Below are 22,618 nucleotides of genomic sequence, written 5' to 3' on the forward strand. Positions count from 1 at the left end.
GAAGAAATTAACCCTGTTTTGGATCCTTATATACAAGACAAATATTTTTCATATCATCATTAATAACTGACTCACTTTTAAGAACCTAGATACTCTCCAGAAGAAACAAGTCCTTTTCTAACTTAGTGACCATCCATTCAATCCAGGAAGCATTTACTGAACACATGTTATAAGCAAACATGGTACTGTCTGCTGCCACACAGAGCTAAGGAAGAGTAGTAGGAAATGAGAAAGCGCACACGGCAGGCACACTGTCAGGCACAGCGTGAAGTTACTTGCATGTGCTTCTTCCTTTAAACCACAGTACAAGGCACTAGCTTAGGTGTTAGGTCTTCCTTACTGTGGGTCCTTTAACTTAGCATAATGCTTTTCACAAGAGGCTAAGTTATCCAAGGTCAACAAGTAGGAGACAAAGCAGAGACCAGAACTCAGCCCAGTCCATGTTCTCTATGCCCCACCTGCCCACCTCCTAGTAAGATAGGATCACTGTCCCTAAACTCACAGTCCTCAGTTAGGAAATAGCGTATGTGCTGCAGCGAGCCACAAATGGAGGCATTACCTGCATAGAACATAAAGTACTTAAAGGAAGGCTCCTCAGAAGAGACAAAATGGAGCATTAAGAACTAGGATTTGAGAGAAAGAGATGAACATCCCATATGGAGACTAAATTTGGGCTTCAGTGAATGGAGTGTCAAATTTTAACCATGAGATCCTGTATCCTACTATACCGTCATTGCTGAAGTAGATACAATCTATGTAACTTAGCACTTATCTTCTTCAATGTTAACTGGCATTAAGTTGTGATAAGGCTAAACCCTAAACTGCAGACCACTCAGACCAAGTGATTTTTACATTATGCCCTGCTGCCTTTTTTTAAGTTTGTTTTGAGAGAGGGGCGCCTGGGTGGCGCAGTCGGTTAAGCGTCCGACTTCAGCCAGGTCACCATCTCGCGGTCCGTGAGTTCGAGCCCCGCGTCGGGCTCTGGGCTGATGGCTCAGAGCCTGGAGCCTGTGTCCGATTCTGTGTCTCCCTCTCTCTCTGCCCCTCGCCCGTTCATGCTTTGTCTCTCTCTGTCCCAAAAATAAATAAACGTTGAAAAAAAAATTTTTTTTTAAAATAAAAAAAAAGTTTGTTTTGAGAGAGAGAGAGCATGCACATGCAAGTGGGGGAGGGGCAGAGAGAGAGAGAATGAATCCCAAATGGGCTCCTCGCGGATAGCACGGAGCCTGATATGGGGCTCAAACTCATAAACCGTGAGATCATGACCTGAGCCGAAATAAAGAGTCGGGCACTCAGCCAACTGAGCCACCCAGGCACCCACACGTCTGCTGCCTATTTTTACAAGTTTAACAAAAATCAAAATCAGAAACAAGTTTTTAAAGCTATATTCTTTTTCTTTCCTAAGGGTGATTTTTGAAGAAAGATGCACTGTTAAAACGTATTTAAGATGCACTGTGATAGCTTCTCATTCTGAAAAAAAAAAAAAAAACAACAACCCCAAACCCATGGATGAATCCTTTCTAAATCTGTATGGTACTCTGAGACCAAGTACCTTCAGTCAACTTAAGCACTTAGCGACAATCAAGATTCCTTCTCCAAAGAGCGCTGGCCAGCCTTGCTGTTCAAAGTGTGGTTCGCCAACCAGCAGTAGCAGCATCAACCGGGAGCCTGTGTTAGATATGCACAACCTGTGTCCCCGTCCCAATGCCACCCAGTCAGAACCCACATTTTTACAAGATTCTCCGGGCATCTGTAGGCACATTATAGTTTGAGAAGCACTGTTCTGCCAAATTCAGCTCTCTCTAGTTGTTAATGACTGACTCCATCATAGTTATCTAGAAATATACCTCATGGAACTAGAGATTAATGACAGACTTTCAAGAAACATGTTCATGATTAACATATGCAATCAAAAGCATAGCCCCAAACCACAATAACATACAATTTCACACTCACGAGGATGATTATGATATATAGTTTGAGAACGACTGAGAAGGTTAATTCTTTAAATGTTTGGTAGAATTCACCAGTGAAGTTATCTGATCCTTTTTTGGGGAGAGGGGTGGGGTTTGGTTACTAATTCAGTCTTACTTGTTATTGACCTATTTATTCAGTTTTCTATTCTTCGTGATTCAGTGTTGGTAGGTTGTTATGTTTGTAGGAATTTATCCATTTCTGCCAGGTTATCCAGTTTGTATATAATTGTAGTAAGATCATTTTTTATTTCTTTGGCATCAAATTTGATGTTTCTTCTTTTATTTTGATATTTGAGTATTCCATTTTTATTAGTCTAGCTGAAGGTTTGAAAATTTTGTTTATAGCTTCAAAAATCTAGCTCTTAATTTCATTGATTTTTTTCTGTTCTCTATTTCATAGATTTTTACTCTAATTTTTATTATTTCATGCCTTCTGCTAACTTTGGTCTTAGTTTGTTTTTTTCATTGCTGTTTTTGGTTTGTTTGTTTGTTTTAGTTCCCAAAGATATAAAGTTAAGTCGTGTGTCACTGTTCTTTTTTATGTACGCATTTATTGCTATAAACATTCCTTATGGCTAAATTATATGAAAATATCTGTTTTCTATTTCTCTAACATAGAGGTTTAATCAATCTTTCAATTCTAGGCTTAGGATTTTCTTCTGAAGAGATAAATATACTAAATTGACTGAAATTAATTTTAAATCAACATACATTTTGTGTATATGTATTCCACCAAATGCTCAGAGTGGGATCATTAACCAGAACTTTACTTTCTAAAAATGAAAGTACTTCCCCATAAGAATCTGTCACAGTAACATTCATTAGACATTTACCTTTTGAATTCTGGTTGTGCCAGTATTTTTCTCCTGAGCACCCAGTCCCTCTTGCTTTTGAGCTTCTACTTTCATTCCATTCACAAGGCCTGAAGGCTGCCATGAATCATCCCATGTATCTTTGAGTTTAGAAAAGCACCAATCCTATAGAGAAAAAAATGCTACAATAAACTAAGATACGTTTTAGAGTGCTTTAATTTATAGCTGCTGTATGAGTACATGATCCAAACAGAGAATAACTTGGGCAAGGGAAAGGCAAAGAGGCAAAGTCAATTAAACAAGAAAAAGTGTTTATTAAGTTTCTGTATCAGTGTGACTTTCCCCCCTTATTTTATTTGTCCACACCCAATACCTTGAATTCCTTGGAACACAGCTCTCATAGAAACAAATACAACTCTGGTTTGTATTATTTTCTTCAATACTGTTTTTCATGGCCAGATGATTTTTCATGATCATCTAGTATTTTAAACAGCACAAATAATAAGGAGCAATTTAACTATAGATATTTCTTCTAATAACCAGTGGGAAATAAATTTTAAGTATATAGTTAGGCCTAATATTAGCTAATATTCTCAATGCAGAGATTCAGAGATTATATTACAAGGCTAATAAAAATAAAATTAGGGAAAACAGTTTATTTATAGATCCTAAGGCCAAAGGTTCCCAGTGATAAAACAAAAATCACAACAGTTGAAAGGACAGATGGGACAACAAGCCCATGATTTACTCTTCTTCCCTGTTCCAACTTGTCCTCTTCCCGACCACTGCCATCTTGAGGGAAAAAAATGAATTCTTGGGAATTATCATCTGACAGATGCTTCTGAATACCCGAGTGTATAGATTTCTTGAGGAAATTTACATTTCCGTTTTTCAGTAATGATAAGCTTTCTGTTTTCCCAGGGATCTAACCTTCTGCGGCATTTCCTCACATGACGGATAAGGCTTCTTTCCACCAAGGCTTGAGGTAAATAAGTGGGAGGCAGCATCACCCCCTTTTCCCATTTTAGCCTGAAAAGGTAGCCAGTTCTCATCCCAAACATCATCACCAATAGTCACTGATTCTAGGCATGGCATTCCAGTGGGGATCTCATCCTAGAATGTATCAGAAGACAAAGTAAAACTTTAATTTACAGTTGCTATATGAGTACATTTTAAAATTTAGGTTTACAATTTTTTTCCTGACTCCAGGTAAAGATGGCAGTTTGCCATAATTTATAAATACATAATTTATTACTGTCTCTCTTCTGAAACATCACCAAAATAAACAGATTTAGGTATAAACTCATAAAGAGAAAAGAGGAGAAAACACCACCTACAATTATAGATACAGGAAAACAGACAAGTGACAACTTACTAAGCAGTCCTGAAAAACTAGAATCCTGAGCTTATAGGCAGGAAAAACTGAGAAGCAACCCAAATTTATACTACAGATACTATAAACCCTCAGGAATTGCTACTACAAGGTTTTTGGAAGTGAGAATGTAAAGTGGGAATGAAAACAAAAGCACTGGTTGAAAGTCTGTGTAAAAAGCAGTTAGCTCTTCAGACACTCTCCCCTATTTCACAAACCCAAGAAACTATACTTTTTTTCCCCACTGGAAAACCAGAGGGTCTTCTTGGGGGATAAAACTGAGGGTAAGGCAAGCATAATAAAAACAGGGGAATTAAGTGAAGGTTTTTATCCTGAATATCAAGACCCCCCTAGCTCTGTTTTCAATAGCAGGACAGAGATGAGAGTAAACAATGCGAGTAAACAATGCATGAACTTGAAGACAGATCTAATATAAACAACAAAGAGAAAAAAACTGGGAAAACAAAAGCAAACAGAGCCTTGGGGACAATACCAAAGGCTTAACATTTGTTTCATGGGAGTCCCAGAATGAGAAAAGGGAAGAGTGCAGTGCAGAACATTATTTGAGGAAATGTCTGAAAACTTCACAAATTTGATGAAAGACATAAACTTACACAGTCAAAAAGCTTAGTAAACAGGATAAACCCACAGAAATTCATGTCTAGATACATTATAATCTATCTGCTAAAAACTAAAGACAAAGAAACCATCTAAAATGTAGCCAAAAGAAAATGATAATTATAAAGGAACAACAATTTCAATACTGCAGATTTTTCATCACAAATTATTAAAGCCAGAAGGAAGTGGAATGAAATCTTTAAAGGGGTCTGAAAGAAAGGAACTAGTAATCCAGAATTCCACATCCAGCAAAAATATCTTTCAAGAATGAAGATGAAATACATTCTGAATGAAGAAAACTAAAAAAATTCTTTGTCAGCAGACATACTCTAAAGGTATTTCTAAAGGAAGTTCCTTGGACAGAAAGGAGGGGATACCAGAAGGACGACTGGAGTATCAGAAATAAAGAATAACAGAAATGATAAGTACCTGAGTAAGTACAATGGACTATTTTTCTCCTAAATCATCTATATGTTTGAAGGTATAAAGCAAAAAAAATTTAGCATTATAAATTCTCAACATCCATAGTTGTTATATGTAAACATAGCATAAAGGACGTGGGAAGGGGTAAAACACCTACATGGTGGCTAAGATATCTATATTCCACTTGAAGTGGTAAATATGGATTATGTCTATTGTGAAAAGTCAAAGATGTATATTGTAATTCCTAGAGTAACTAGTAAAAATACTACGTAAGTAGATATAATAAAAACATAATAAACTAAAATGGACTACTAAGAAAGTACTAAATAAAAAAAATACTGAAAAAGAATACTACTAAAAGAAGGAAGAAAAAGCAAAAACACGAAAAGCAGAAGGAGCAAACAGAAACATAATAAAATGGCAGACCTATCATCAAAACATACCGATAATGATATTAAATGTAAAATGTTTAAACATATTAATTAAAATTCAGATAATTAGAATGGATTAAAAAATGTCCAAGCTTCATGCTATCTCAAGAAACACTTCAAATATAATGATATAGGTAGGTTAAGTTAGAGGTAAAAGGATGAAAAAAGATCCACTACGTCAAGAATAAAAAAATAAAGCTAGAGTGGCTATCCTGATACTAGACAATGTGGGCATCAGTGCAAAGAAAGTAACTATGAATAAAGAAAGACATTTCATAATGATAAAAGGGTCAGTTCACCAAGAAAACATACCAATCCTAACTAGATAGCACCTGACAATAAAGCTTTAAAATACATAAGGAAAAAATAAGAAGGAGAAATGGCTATAATCCAAGATTATAGTTGATGACTTCAACATCCTTTTCAGTAATGAGTAAACTAGTAGTCAGCAAGGATACAGAAGTAAATAATACCACCAATCAACTAGATCTAATTGACCTTTATAGAACACTCCACTCAACAAAGGAGAATATACAGTCTCTTGAAAGGCACATGGGACATTCACCAAGGTAGGTCACATCCTGTGTCAACAAACCTTCACAAATTTAAAAAACTGAAGTGATACAATGTAAGTCTCAGATTAGAGAATTAAACTGTAAACAAGTAAGAGAAAGATAACAGGAAAATGTCTAAACACTTGGAAACTAAACAACACACTTCTAAACAATCCATATGTATATGACCCACTGTTACACGCCCCATATAACAATTATGGGTCATACAATGAGTCAAAGATGACAGCTCAAAAGATATCACCAAATATTTGAAATGAATGAAAATATAATAGATTCAAACTTGTGAGATGTAGTTAAAGTGGTGTTTAGAAGGTCACAGCATGAAATGCTTACATTAGAAGAAAAAAGTCTCAAATCAATAATCTAGGTTTCCATCTTTAAAAAAAATTTTTTTTAATGTTTATTTATTTTTGAGATAGAGAGAGCATGAGCAGGAGACAGGCAGAGAGGGAGGGAGACACAGAATTCAAAGCAGGCTTCAGGCTCCAGGCAGTCAGCACAGAGCCCGACATGGAGATTGAACCCACAGACCGTGAGATCATGACCTGAGCCGAAGTCGGATGCTTAACCAACTGAAACACCCAGGCACTCCTCTAGGTTTCCATCTTAAAAAAGTAGAAAAAGAAATGAAAATAAACCCAAAGAAAGCAAAAAGAGCAATGAACAACATTGAACATTGAACAACAAAAATGAACTTGAAAACAGAAAAACAGATAAAATCAATGACACCAAAAGCTGATTATCTGGAAAAAATTCACTCAAATTGATAAACCTCTAGTAAAACTGACAAAAAAAAAGATACAAATTTCCAGGATCAGGAATGCAAGAGGGTATCACTGCTGCAGGATAATAAAGGAATACTATTAACAATTCTATGTAGACACATAGAATTGACAATTTAAATTAAATGAACCAATTCCTCAAAAAACACAAACACTAAAACTAACCCAAAATGAAACAGTCACCTTTAATAATCTTTTATCTATTAAAGCAATGAATTAAATTCTTCTGAAAAAGAAATCTCCAGGCCAGACAGTTTTACTGAAGTAATCTACAAACCATGTAAAGATTTAACCTCCACCCACCCACAAAAAAGGATCCAATTTTTACATAATCTCTTCCAGGAAATAAAAGGCAACATTTCTTTTCAACTCCTTTTATGAAGATAGTATACTGATACTACAACCCTGATACTACAACCATACATGATAGTACAAAAAACAAAAACAAAAACCAACTACAGACTAGTATCTGTCATGAACTGAGATGCAAAATCCTCAATAAAACATTAGCAAACCAAATATAACAATATATAAAAGAATTATATACCATGACCAGGTGCTATTATTATAGGTATGCCAACCTAGTTTAACATGTGAAACTCAAACAGTGTAACCCACTATATGAACAATCTAAAGAAGAAAAATAATATGGTAACAATCAATGAAAAAGCATTTGATAAAATTCAGCACACACTTTTGAGAAAAACTCCCAGAAAAATAGGAATAGAGGGGAATTTCTCACCTTGATAAAAAAAAAAAAATCTTAAAAAAACCAAAATTATATTTAATGCTTTTCTCCCCAAAATTAGGAATCAGGCAAGTTTGTCTCTCACCACTCCTATTCAACATAGTGCTAGGAAATAAAAGGCATGCAGATCAGAAAGGAAGAAACAAAACCTCCCTATTTGCAGATGACACAGTTGTCTATGTAAAAAAATGCCAAGGAATCTACAAAAAATCTGAGCAATGTCACAGAATACAAGATTGGTATAGAAAGATCAAATGCATTTCTATATGCCAGCAATGAGCATACAAAACTAAAATTTAAACACAACACCATTTACAATCATTCCAAATAATATGAAATAAATAGGTCATACTTAAAGCATGTACAGGACCTATACATTGAAAATTACAAAATGTTGATGTAAAGATTCAAAGAAGATCTAGATAAATGTAGAAACACGTTTGTATATTATAAGGCTCAACATAGTAAAGATGTCAACTGTCCCCCACTGATGAGTAAGTGTAATGTAATTCCTAGCAAAATCCCAGCAAGGTATTTTGTTGAAGTAGACAACTCATACTAAAATTTATATGGAAAGGCACAAACCCTCAAATAGCTAAAATAATCTCGACAAAGAAAAATAATGTGAGAGGAATCACTCTAGCAGATATTAAAGGATACTATATAGCTACAGTAATAGGGTAGTATTGGTCGAGAGGGAGACATATGGATCAATGAAACAGAACAGAGAACCTGGAAATAAACCAGTGCAAATATGCTCAACTGACTTTTTACAAAGGTGCATAAACAATTTAATGGAGAAAAGTAGTCTTTTAATCAAATGTTGTTAGAACGAGTGGGTATCAACAGGCACAATAATAATAGTGATAATAATAAAGCCTTGACTGGGGTGCCTGGGTAGGTCAGTCAGTTGAGCATCCAACTTTGTCTTAGGTCATGATCTCACAGTTCATGAGTTCAAGCCCCACATCAGGCTCTTAGCTGTCAGTGCAGAGCCCACTTCAGATCCTCTGCACCCCTCTCTCTCTGCCCCTCCCCCACTTGTGCTCTCTTCCTCTCAAAAATAATCATTTATATATATAAATAAAAGCCTTGGCCTAAACTTCCTGTTTTATACAAAAATTAAGTGGACAGATTTATAAGCTAGTCAGAGAGTCTTCAGTCTTCACATCAAAATCGCAATCCATCAAAAGAAAATCTGATGGCTCCGTCAACTGCATGTCTGACTTTGGCTCATGTCACCATCTCACAGTTCATGAGTTCAAGCCGCATGACCAGCTCTGGGCTGACAGTTCAGAGCCTGGAGCCTGCTTTTGATTCTGTCTCCCTCTCTGCCCCTCTCCCTCCCTTTCTCTCTCTTTCTCTCTCTCTCAAAAATAAACATTGAAAAAAAATCTGATAAAAATAAAGCTGGAAAAATCACAATCCAATTCCAAATCATACTACAAAGCTATATTAATCTAAACAGTATGGTACTGGCACAAAAATAGGCATATAAAGCAATGGAATAGAACAGGAAGCCCAGAAATAAACCTACATTTATATGGCCAATTAATCTTCAACAAAGGAGGAAAGAATATGCAATGGGGAAAAAGTCTCTTCAACAAATGGTGTTGGAAAAACTGGACAGCTACATGCAAAAGAATGAAACTAAACCACTGGCCTATGCCCAACACAAAGATAAATTCAAAATGGATTAAAGACCTAAATGTGAGACCTGAAACTATAAAAATTCTAGAATAGAGCACAGACAGCAATTTCTCTGACACTGGACATAAATTTTTTCTAGATATTGTCTCCTAAGACAAACTAAACAGAAGCAAAAATAAACTATTAGGACTATAGTGAAATAAAAAGCTCCTACACAGCAAAGGAAACAGTCAACAAAACTAAGAGATCACCTACTGAATGGGAGAAGATATCTGCAAATGACATCTCTGATGAAGGGTTAGCATCCAAAATATACAAAGAACTTATACAACTCAACACCCCAAAAATAATCCAATTCAAAAATGGGTAAAAGACATGAACAGACATTTCTCCAAAGATGACATACAAATGGCCAACAGACACATGAAAAGATGCTCAACATTATTCATCATCAGAGAAATGCAAATCAAAACCACAATGAGCTATCACCTCACACCTGTCAGAATGACTAAAGTCAAAAACACAAAAAACAGGTGTTGGAGAGCATATGGAAAAAGGAGAATCTTTGTGCACTGTAAGTAGGAATGCAAACTGGTACAGCCACTCTGGAAGACGGTATGTAGGTTCCTCAAAAGTTAAAAATGGAACTACCCTATGATCCAGTAATTGCACTACTGGGTATTTACCCAAAAACACTCATTCAAAGGGATACATGCACCTGTATATTTATTGCAGCATTAATTATAAGAGCCAAATTATGGAAGCAGCCCAAGTGTCTATCAATAGACGAATGGATAATGAGGTGGTGTGTGTGTATGGTGTGTAAAGAGTGGTGTCTGTTATATATATGTGTGTATACATATACACATATACATATATATACATATACATATATAAACAATATTATTCAGCCATAAAAAAGAATGATATCTTGCCATTTACAACCACATGGATGGAGCTAGACAGTATAATGTAAGCAAAATAAGCCAGTCAGAGAAAGACAAATACCATATGGTGTCACTCATGTGTGGAATTTAAGAAACAAAACAAATGAGCAAAGGAAAAAATAAAAAAGGAGAGAGAAAGACAAACCAAGAAACAGACTTTTAACTACAGAGAACAAACTGATGGTTACCAGAGGGGAAGTGGGTGGTAGGGATTAAAGTGTACACTTACCATGATGGGCGCAGAGTAATGTATAGAACTTTGAATCACTATATTGTACACTTGAAACTAATATAACACTTTATTATCAACTATATTAGAATTAAAATTAAAAACTTAAAAAATGAAAATTAAAAAAAGAAAATGTGTTAAAATAGACTACATCAAAATTAAAAAATGTTTTCTCTGCAAAAGCCCATGTAAAGAGGACAAAGGATACAAACTGGGAGAAAATATTAGCAAACCAAATATCTAATAAAGGAGTGGGATCCAGAATATAAAGAACTCTCATAATTCAAGAGTAAAAACATCAAAAAAAAAAAACAATTAGAAAATGGGAAAAAGACATTTCACCAAGGATGATACACAGAGGGCAAATATGCCATTAGGGAAATGCCAATAAAAGTACTGTATACCTAACAAAAGGGCTAAAAAATAGTGACAACACCAAATGCCAATAAGGATGTAGAGAAATTGGATTACTCAATACTTGGCTGGAGGTAATGTAAAGTAGTACAGCCTCTCTGGAGAACAGGATGGCTGTTTCTTATCAAACCAAACATGTAATTACCTCACAACCTAGCAATTTCGCTCCTGAATATTTATTCCAGAGGACTTATGTTCACCCAACAACCTTTATACAAATGTTCATCACAGCTTTCCAATAGCTAAACCTCCAAACATCCCAAATATTCTTCAAAGGGCTAATGGTGAAACACCGTGACATGTACATGTACATGGAACGCTACTCAGCAAAAAAAGGAAAAGAACAATTTGTGCAACAACTCAGATAAGTTATACTGAGCAAAAAATGCCAACTATATGATTTCATTTATACAGCATTTTTAAAATGACAAAATTTTTAAAATGTAGAAATGGTTAGTGGTTGCCAGGGGTTAGGGATTATGGAGAGAGGATGAGTTTCGTTGTAATAGGACAATACAATTCTCATGAGGATAGAAGTGTTCAGTATCTTTAAAAAAATTTTTTTTTAATGTTTTTATTTATTTTTGAGACACAGAGAGACAGAGCATGAGCAGGGGAGGAGCAAAGAGAGAGGGAGACACAGAATCTGAAACAGGCTCCAGGCTCCAAGCTGTCAGCACAGAGCCCGAAGCAGGGCTCAAAATCACAGACTATGAGATCATGACCTGAGCTGAAGTCGACGCTAACCGACTGAGCCACCCAGGTGCCCCCGGAAGTGCTCAGTATCTTGACTGTGCTGCTGGATACACGAACCCACACATGTACTAACACTATATAAAACTACACACACACACACACACACACACACACACACACACAAATACAACTAAAACTGGAGAAATTTGAATAAGATAGGCAGATTTTATCAATGTTGATATCCCAGTTGTAATACTTACTACAATTTTTTAAAATGTGACCATTGGAGAAAATGGGTAAAGATTACAGAAGATCTCTCTGTATTATTTCTTATAATTGCACAAGAATTTTCAGTTACCACAAAATGTCAATTAAAAATAAAAAAGAAATAAAACTAATTTTATATAATCTTTTCCAGAAAATAGAAAAGAAAAAGAACACTTCCAAATCTATTTTATGAAGCCAGCAGTACTCAGGTACTAGAACCAGGCAAAGGGAGGGGAGGGTGGGTGATGGGTATTGAGGAGGGCACCTTTTGGGATGAGCACTGGGTGTTGTATGGAAACCAATTTGACAATAAACTTCATATGTTGAAAAAAAAATAAAATAAAAAAAAATAAAAACAGGCAAAGACTGTACAAGAAAACCACAGACCAGTATCTTTCATGAAAACAGACATAAAACACCAAATATTAGCAAATGGAATCAAGCAATATAAATAGAATAATACACCATGATCAAGTCGGATTTATCCCAAGAATTCCAGTCTTCTGCAATATTTGATCAAAAGAAGAAATCAACATGATCACATCAACACGTACAGAAAAACCATTTAACAAAATTCACACCCATGTATTCATGATAAAACCATTCAGCAGGACAACAAGATGTCCTCTCCCACAACTCTTGTTCAACATCATATTTGAAATTCTAGCCAGTATAATTATTAATAAGACAGGAAGAAAGATAAAGACATACAGATTGGAAAGGAAGAAATAAAACTGTCCCAATTCAGACATTATCATCTTCGTAGAAAATCTCAAAGGAAATCCATAAAGCACCTCCTAGTTTAGCTAGTTCATAGGATTAAGGTCAAAATACAAAACTCAACTTGTATTTATTAGCAATGAAAATATGGAAACAAAAAGGTATCACAATTGCTCCCAAAACAAGTGAAATATTTAGGCATAAAGCTAATAAAACATGTCTTGTATACTGAAATTGTAACACCCTGACAAATGTATAAAAGAAAACCTACAGAGAGAAATATGTTGCGTTCACAGATTAAAGATGTTAATTCTCCTTGAACTTATCTATAGATTTAATGTAATTCCAATCAAAATCTCAGATATAAATTGATTCTAAAATTTACATGAAAAGTAAATGGAAAGTGAATATTAAAAACAAGTTTGAGGGACACCTGGGTGGCTCAGTCGGTTAAGTCGCCGACTTCAGCTCAGGTCATGATCTCATGGTTTGTGGGTTCAAGCCCCTTTCAGGCTCTGTGCTAACAGCTCAGAGCCTGGATGCTGCTTCAGATTCTGTGTCTCCCTCTCTCTCTGCCCCTCCCCTGCCTGCTCTCTGTCTCTCTCTAAAATAAACAAACATTAAAAAAATAAAAATAAAAATAATAAATAATAAATAAATAAAAACAAGTTTGAAAAAGAATAAAGGAGGAGGAATCCTACTACCTGACTTTAAGAGGTATTATAAAGCTACAGTAATCAAGACAGTGTGTGGTATTATTGAAGAGACAGGTAGATCAATAGAGAACACAGAGTCCAGAAACAGACACACACAAATGTAGACAACTGATTTTTGCCAAGTCTACAAAGGCTATTCATCAATGGAGAAAGCACTGTCTTTTCAAATGATACTAAAACAACTGGACATCCATACATAACAAAATTAATATTGACCTAATCCTCATACCTTACACTAAAATTAACTCAAGATGTCTTGATACAGAAAACACTGTACATAGAAGAAAAATACTGATAAACTGGAATTACTCAAAATTAAAAACTTTTGCCATATAAAAGACACTATTAAGAGAATATCTGATATGCTACAAGTAGAATACATTTGAAAATCACACATCTGACAAAGCACTTGCATTCAGAATATTTAAAGAAAAAAAATGACCCAACCAAAAAATGGGCAAAACACTTGGACATTTCACCAAGAACTATGTATTACAGATGGCAAGAAAGCACATGGAAGGATGTTCAACAAGTCATTAGGGAAATGCAAATTCACACTGTGACGCTACTACATATTTGAATAGCTAAAAATAAAAATTATTAATAATATCTACTGCTCTCCAGATAAGAACAGTTTGGCATACACTTATCATATTACTCCTGATTACGTTTATAAAGAAATCTGTACACAAATATTTATAGAGGCTCTATTCATAATTACTCAAAACTGAAACAACCCAAATATTTTTCAATGAGTGAGGATACACAAATTATGGTATATCCATTCAATAAACTACTACTCATCCATCAAAAGGAACAAACTATTGATATATGCAACAATTTGGATAAATCCCAAAGGTACCATGCTAAACTGAAGACACCAGTCTCAAAAAGTTACATAGTCTATGATTCCACTTACATGACACCTTAGAAATGGAAAACTCACATAGTGACGGAAAACAAATCAATGGTTGCTAAGAGTTGAGGATGTGGGAAGACTGATTATAAAGGGATAGCACCAGGGAGGTTTGTCCAGTGATTGAACCATCTTGTATCCTGATTATAATGACAGTTACACAAATTGATACATGTATTAAAGTTTATAGGACAATACACCAGAAGAAAGTCAATTTTACTCTACGTTGATTTAAAAACAAAGAAATCCTAACACTAGAGAAAATGAAAAGTCATTCTGGAAAGGAAAAGTTGCTACAGCATACTACTTGACTGTCAATACCATTCACAGTCATAATAATGTAAATATTGATCTAATGGAAAGCGTGGTATATAACAAGATTAGTAAGGGGCGCCTGGGTGGCTCAGTCGTTAAGTGTCCGACTTCAGCTCAGGTCATGATCTCGCGGTTCGTGAGTTCGAGCCTGGCCCCACGACAGGCTCTGTGCTGACAGCTCAGAGCCTGGAGCCTGCTTCGGATTCTGTGTCTCCCTCTCTCTCTGCTCCTCCCCCACTCACACTCTGTCTCTCTCTCAAAAATAAAAAAACATTAAAAACAAAAGTTTAACAACATTAGTAAGATGGAGGGGGAGGGGGCAGAAAGGGCGTGTGTGTGTGTGTGTGTGTGTGTGTGTGTATGTGGTGAGGTGAAGGGATTAAAGAGAACTAAACCCTCATCATTCATAGAGGGACATAACACAGAAAATTCAGTAAATAACAACATAAGCATGTTATTTAATGAAAGAAATAGAAGTAAATTCCAAAAGCAGCAGCTAAAAGAGATGAAATGGTTGCTCTATGAAATACAAAATGCAGAGGAAGGGATTATAGGTCACTCTAAGGTAGGTGTACATAAACATTTGATTAAAATAAAAATAAGGGGTGCCTGGGTGTCTCAATTGGTTGAGCATCCAACCCTTGATTTCAAATAAGGTCATGATCTCACGATTTGTGGGATCGGACCTGCATCAGGGTCTGTGCTGACAGCATGAAACCTGCTTGGGATTCTCTCACCCCCTTTCTCTCTGCCTCTCCTTTGCTCACTCTAGTACACACGTTCTCTCTCTCTCTGCCTCTGAAAATAAACATTTTAAAACATAAGAAAATCAAAATACAATACATCCTCCAATAATGCTGTCAACACTTTTCCTCTTGGGTTTTCCCAATATTGTTTCTCAATACTAGTTTCTAATCACTACACCATTCTTGAAGACCATCCGAAGCAACAAGATAGAAACTAACACATCAAAGCCAGATAATGCCTTTCCTTTTTTGTGATCAAGACTATGTTGCTTCAACTTTGGTGTTGGTGACAGTTGTAGAGAAAATGTAATTTATCTGTGAAAGGTGCTCTGATGGCACTGAAAGCAGAATGTAAAGAGCTATTTTATTCCAATCCCCTTCACTTGTGAATTAATTATATTAATCACATTTTCAAATAACTCCTTCCTTCTCCTACCTCATTTTCTTCCTTCAGATCCTTCAGCTCTGGGAAGGACCACTTGGGATCTTCTCCACAGCTCTTATCTTGGGTTTTCAAAGAACTGAATTCAGAATCCTTTAATGGCTCCTTTAACTCAGATTTAAGGTGACTGAAAGCCTTTTCATCATTAATATCCTGCTTGTAAATATGAAAGAAGGAATTATTTTCTAAAATAATTATTTTAGAAACTATTTTCTACAGGGGCACCTGGGTGGCTCAGTCAGTTAAGCGTCCAACTTCAGCTCAGGTCATGATCTCATGGTTTGTGGGTTCAAGCTCCATGTCAGGCTCTGTGTTGACAGCTCAGAGCCTGGAGCCTGCGTCGAATTCTGTGCCCCTCTCAGCCCCTCCCCCACTCTGCCCCTCCCCCACTCATGCTGTCTCTCAAAAATAAATGGTAAAAAAATTGTTTTAAAGAACTTATTTTCTACACTAATGCTGTTTCTAAAATCTGTATGCCCATACATTCTAGGAGGAATTTTTCACTATGGGTCACACAAATGCTACATTATTTTCTAACTTTATCCATGACCCTGTATCTTCCTATCCTGCTAAACTGTCCAAGCCAACAAGCATTTGTTGAGCACACATTATGAAATGTACGCAGGGTAGCTCTGTGGATACAGAGATGAGTGCAGCATGTCCCAGCTCTTAAGGAACTCAAAATATAGAAGGAAGACACACAATCAGATAATCAACATACAACCTTCAGTGTAGAACCATCACAGAGACATGACCAAAATATTGCTGGGGAGGAAGACGCCTGAGAAGATGCAATGAAAGAGGTAACACAAACTGTCAGGATGCTTAAAAGGAGAGTAGGAATTATAAGGAACCAGGTATATGGCGGGTGGGCGGGGGGGGGGTGCCAGGGGCTGGGTTTCAGGGGTGGGGGAGGGTCTTAAAATGTTAAAATATAGGTGGGGGTGGGATACGAGAATTTTAAGTCTTATCTCTTTTGCAGAAAAGATGGCCTTATTTCATTTTCGGGACTGAACTATGATCAATACAATAATGACAGGATATTCTAAAATTACAAAGGTTGTATTCAAGCCACTATTTAAGAATCAGGAAATATAATTGTTCTAATCAAGTAATAAATATTAAGAAAATTCAGGCTTCAGAAAGTGTTATGGGCCAAACAAGCCTAAAATTTTAACATAAACTAGAAATCTAAAACTCTTTTACTGTTTCAAACATGCAGCAATAAACATTCATACATATTTTCCAGAACAGGTTAATCTCCCAGTGGTCAAACTGGCCTTCCCTTTTTATCAAATACTTTGTAAATGTCTACTAAAAATATTAAGATCATATCCACAATTTGATTTTACAAGTCAAATATATAAATCCTATTTAAGCAAAATACCCTTTTCTTATTTTCTTCAAAGAGAGTAAAAAGGCTTGCTGTGCTCAAAACATGTTTGGTTCTCAAATTGAACACACCCTGTATTCGTAGCCCAATACTTGTTGTTGTCATGAGGAATAGAAGACTCAGAGGACATACTGATTTGTTCAAAAATCATTTAAGTTCTTACTATGTGCTTCACTTTACTTATATCTAAAACAGAGATACTAAAATACCAAGCTGGTAAAAGTGATCGTGAAGACTAAATTAACCAGTACATGTGAGTGCTTCAAACAGCCCCTCCCATGTAGTACAAGTTCAATAAAGGTTGCTGTTGCTAATTTTTTTTAATTTTATTTAATTTGTTGGCTGGAATAATACATAATTACAATAGTCGTAGTAATGATACTAATATTGTTATTATTGTGGGTGGGAGTCACCAAGGTTTACAGAGAAAGAAATAAAGTATGAAGAGTCTGAAGTGCGCAGAGGGAAGAACAGCATTTGGATGAGTATAGGTAAACTCACAAATGCACCAAGGCAGCCATGGGATTTAGCATATGCAAGAAATAATACAGAAGAAAGCATGACTGAAGCAAAGACTTCTGGGTTTTAAGTGTATTTATTCATTCTGAGAGAGTGAGAGAGAGAGGGAGGGAGGGAGGGAGGAAGAGAGAAAGAAAGAGGAGACAGAGAGAGAGAGAGAGAGAGAACAAGCAGGGGAGGAGAAGAATGAGAAGGAGAGAGAAAGAGAATCCCAAGCAGGCTCTACACCATCAGCACAGAGCCCAACACTGGGCTCGAACTCACGAACCAGGAGATAATGACCTGAGGTGAAATCAAGAGTCACTCAAATCAAGAGACGTTCAACCAACTGAACCACCCAGGTGTTCCTGAAGCAAAGGTTCAAACCAAATAATGAGAGACAAGGTACTGTTAAGATCATTGCATAAAGTTTCCAAAGTTTCCTAGGTTTGGAAAGCCTCAGATCCTCATCTATAAAATAACGATTGGGTGCCTGGGTGACTCAGTCAGTTAAGTGTCCGACTCTTGATTTTGGACGGTTGTGATCTCACGGTTGTGAGATTGAGCCCCGTGTCGTGAAACCTGCTCAGGATTCTCTCTCCCTCTCTCTCTGCCCACCCCCCAAATAAAAAAATATTAAAAAAATAAATTTTATTTTTATTAGTTTATTTTTGAGACAGAGAGACAGAGCGCAAGTGGAAGAGGGACAGAGAGATAATGAGACACAGAATCTAAAGTAGGCTCCAGGCTCTGAGATGTCAGCACAGAGCCCAACATAGGGCTGGAACCCACAAACCTCAAGAATATGACCTGAGCCGAAGTCGGATGCTTAACCGACTGAGCCACCGAGGCGTCCCCAAAAATAAATTTTAAAATAAGAACAACTATGGTAACTTTATCACAGGGATTTTATAAGAATTAAATAATACGTTATGCTGAAAAGTGCTTTTTATAGGGGCTGGCATATAGCAGGTACTCATTAAATGTTAATAATAATAAAAACAATTATAATAATATTTGCAAAAAAACTCTTACCAGGGTATATAACTCACTCTCCTTTGATTGTGGACTTATCTCTCGGTCTTTGTTAAAATAGCGTTGCTGGGAAGGATAACCCAGTTCTGTCAGGACCACGTCCTCTGGTCCTGCATCAGACTTAGTATATAAAGCTAAAGGGTTGAGTTCTCTGAAACCCTAGGATTAAAAAAAGAAGGAAGAGGTTAATTAGAGAAAACAATTAAAAAGTTAGCACTTCATAATTTTCAAGTGTTGTGGAAATGTATTATCTTCAAAAACTTAACAGTTAAAAAATTTTCCATAGTGACAATTTTTCCTAGTCACAAAAATTATCAACATCAATATTAACAGTGATACAGACATCACTATCAATATTTGCAAAATAAGAGACTGCTGTCTTCTCTAAGATGACCTCCAAGAAAATAGTCTGAGGTGGGGTGCCTGGGTGGCTCAGACGGTTGGGCATCCGACTTTGGCTCAGGTCATGATCTCGCGGTCCGTGAGTTCGAGCCCCGCATCGGGCTCTGGGCTGACAGCTCAGAGCCTGGAGCCTGTTTCGGATTCTGTGTCTCCCTCTCTCTCTGACCCTCCCCTGCTCATGCTCTGTCTCTCTCTGTCTCAAAAATAAATAAATGTTAAAAAAAAAATTTTTTTTTAATTAAAAAAAAAAATAGTCTGAGGTAAGATTGAATCCTCAAATCAATTATTTAAAATACAAGCACTCACATTCTAAAGAACAATAAGCCAAATGTATCTTTTGTGGTTATTTGAAAATTAAGAGAGTGCTCTGCATTAAGAGGGCAGGAATCTTATAAATGTCTCCAAGATTAAAGAGTATATCAAATAACCTCCTGCATTAAATTCTCTTACACCTTCAAGGGCTGAGATTAAATAAAATCTATTACACAATACATCCCGACTGATCCACCTTAGAAGGGACGTTTTCTCGGCATACAATAGCATGGCCCTCTGTTCTCAAGACATGATGGAAGTAGATGTCTTCATTTGAGGATGTATCACAGAGAAAAATGTTAAGGATTCCATCTACATATTCATCCACTACCCCCACTAATGGCTTCAAACCACACAACTTCTGGAACTGCAAAATAGCTCTGGACGTCCAGTGTTCCTGAAATAGAATCAAGACATGAGATTTAGATGATAAATTCAAACATGAATTATAGTAACCATATACAAAAATAAATTCCTAATGAACTAGAGATTTTAGTCGAAAAACAAAACCGTAACAGTACTAGAATAACACACTTCAGGATAGTTATGATTGGGAATGAGAAAAGTAAGAAAAAAGGAAAAATTATGAAAAATGTGACTGTAGAAAATCTTTTATCATTTATGTGGTGAAAAACTTCCGTTTTCAGAAATGGTTAAATTACTGGACTAACTCTCCCACAGAAACAACTGAAATTTCTAAAGTATTTTTAAAATATGTCCAAAAGTATCCAAGAACTATCAAGAGTAACATTATTATCAGGACAAAATTAAAGGGAAAGTGGGAACTATTTTACCTTAAAAAGGAAAAGAAATAAACTAGCCTTCACATGGATTTGCAGTTCAATTTTCACATCACCTGGACAGTACACAAATCCTCAAGTTGTTCATCTAAATTAAGGTGATTCCAGACTGGTAGTATTCCTAGGCACCTGGTAGGAACAATGCAGATCTCTCTAGAGGTAGGCAGTCTCAGCCCATATTATTCAAACATGCTTACAAATAATTTTTCAAAGACAATGAAAAGTATGCAGGCAAAGATAAAAGGCACACAAAGAAACAACAAATCACAAGTAAGAACAAGGAGGAACAACATAAACCTTCAAAAACTTTAGATATTTGATTTCTCAGACAATTATAAACAACTAGACTTACTACACTTCAAGCAAAAACAAAAAAGATTTGAAAGCTTTTACAAGTATCAGCAATCTATAAAAATTTATCTAGCAAAATTACAGGTCAAAGAGAACTTTTAGAAAGTAACAACACAATAACCAAAACTTAAAACCCAATAGGTTGATTCAGTAGCAGATTTGGTAGAATTAAAGAGTAAATCAGTAAAGTGGAAGATAATTTGGGAAAAAAATACCCAGAACGCAACATGGAAAGACAGAAATATGTAAAATACAGGAGAGGTTAAAAAATACAGAAGATAAAATGAGAAAGTTTAACATACGTTCAATTGTGGTCCTGGAAAAACAGACGTAAAAACAGAGACAGATGGAATATAAATATGAATAATGGGAAAGACAATAAATAACTGAAGAGATAATGGCTGGGAATTTGCCAGATTTAATAAAAAGTAACAAAGCACAGATAAAATGGAATTCAATGAACCACAAAGTAGGATAAATAAGAATAAATTCACACATAAAGATACTAACACTGAAGCTACAAGCAACCAACAGGAAATGTTACAAAGAGCTACAGACAAAAAGGACACTGCCTTCAAAGGAACATCCATCAGACCAACTACTGACCTCTCCAATAAGGTAAGGGAGACCAGAAGCCACTGTGATGAGATCTTCAATTCACTAAATGTATTACCTGCCAACCTAAAATTCTACACCTAGTGAAATGCATCTTCCAAAATTAAGTGCAAAGTTATGTTTCCAGGTAAACATAACTAAGTTTGCCATCAGCAAACCCTCACAAAATGAAATCTTAAAAGATACAGTTTTAATACAAGCAAAATGTTCCCGTAGGGTTTGAGTGGTGAGAACAAAGAGCCAAGAAACTGAGAAATACATGACTAAATCTAAATGCACGTTATTTTATGTGGTCAATTTGTTGAGGGGTTAAAAACAATAACAATAATTATACAACAAAAACAGATCAGCAGAGGAGGTTAAAGAAGAAAGTTCTTTATGTTCTAATGTTCTTGCATCTTTACATACAGATGTGTTTATGTCCTAGAGGAATCCCTAAAATAATATAGTGTGTTACTTAATGGAATTATTTAAAAACTTCCAAATGATGCATGCAGGGTGAGAAAAAGAAAGAATAGGTAAGCCAGTGATTTTTCACCAGGGCCACTAGGTTCTCCTAGCACCAGCAGAGTTTAGTAATCAACTAAGGATTTGGGCAGATTGCATGCACTGATTTTGGAACACCCATTCTGTGGCTCCCTCCCTTCAAGCATTTCTCCCTTAACTCTCAGCTTCAGCCAGTCCCAAATGATGTCTTCTAACTCTTCAAGCCAGCAAGGCTATGGACTGGGGAGTGACCCCAGGATAGAAGCTGAAAATTTCCTGATCTTACCTACTGCAGCTTGACCTCCAAGGATAGATTTCTGCTTCTCTGCCTGCTTTGGATTTTGTCTATGGGAGTAGTCATCCCACCATGCTACTCTTCCATTACCAAATGCATTTACTATTTTTGAAACCAGGAAAAAGATGCAGAAATACAGTGAGAGTCATTCACTTAGTTATAAACGTTTATTAAGCACCTACCATAAAACAACCATTCATCTAAGCATCAGAGGTACAGTGGTAAAGAGACAATGCCCCTCATCTCAGGAGCTTACCCTGTGTATGTGAACAAATAATTAAGATCATACCCGATGGTATTATAAAGATAAAGTGACAACGAAGTGGAAATGTGTACTTTCAATTGGCACCATGGTCAAGGAAGTCCTTCTTGGGGAAATAACATCTGAGCTTAAATCTGAATGACAAAAAGGAACCACCCATGAGAGTTCTTTGAACAAGCTATTCCAAAGATCAGAACCGGCAAAAGCCCTAAGGTCAGAAGAATTTCAAGAAGGAAATAAGAAAACAAAAAGAGAAACAAAAATGGAAGCCATCTGAATAATATGAGAATAATGACCACTACCTACAAGTGGGTCACAAATTTAGCCCTGAGCTTCCTGGTAGTAGTAAAGAGAAGCCTGGTCAAGGCTAACAT

At 36.1% G+C, this 22,618-nt stretch overlaps 1 protein-coding gene across 1 annotated transcript in view; it reads right to left on the bottom strand.

The window, feature by feature from the left end:
* Nucleotides 1-22,618, bottom strand: part of TDRD5 (tudor domain containing 5) — a 96,157-nt gene that overhangs the window by 8,227 nt on the left and 65,312 nt on the right. The window contains exons 12-16 of the mRNA XM_047076461.1: nt 19,632-19,832; nt 18,722-18,880; nt 15,790-15,951; nt 3,719-3,901; nt 2,810-2,953 (exon numbers count right to left, since the gene is read on the bottom strand). Of these exons, the coding sequence (XP_046932417.1) occupies nt 2,810-2,953; nt 3,719-3,901; nt 15,790-15,951; nt 18,722-18,880; nt 19,632-19,832 (849 nt within the window). The remainder of the gene's footprint in view (nt 1-2,809; nt 2,954-3,718; nt 3,902-15,789; nt 15,952-18,721; nt 18,881-19,631; nt 19,833-22,618) is intronic.

Source organism: Lynx rufus, unplaced genomic scaffold (assembly GCF_022079265.1).
Source record: "Lynx rufus isolate CCGP_SWC_20201006 ecotype Redwood Valley unplaced genomic scaffold, mLynRuf1.p SCAF_15, whole genome shotgun sequence".
NCBI classification, from domain to species: domain Eukaryota; kingdom Metazoa; phylum Chordata; class Mammalia; order Carnivora; family Felidae; genus Lynx; species Lynx rufus.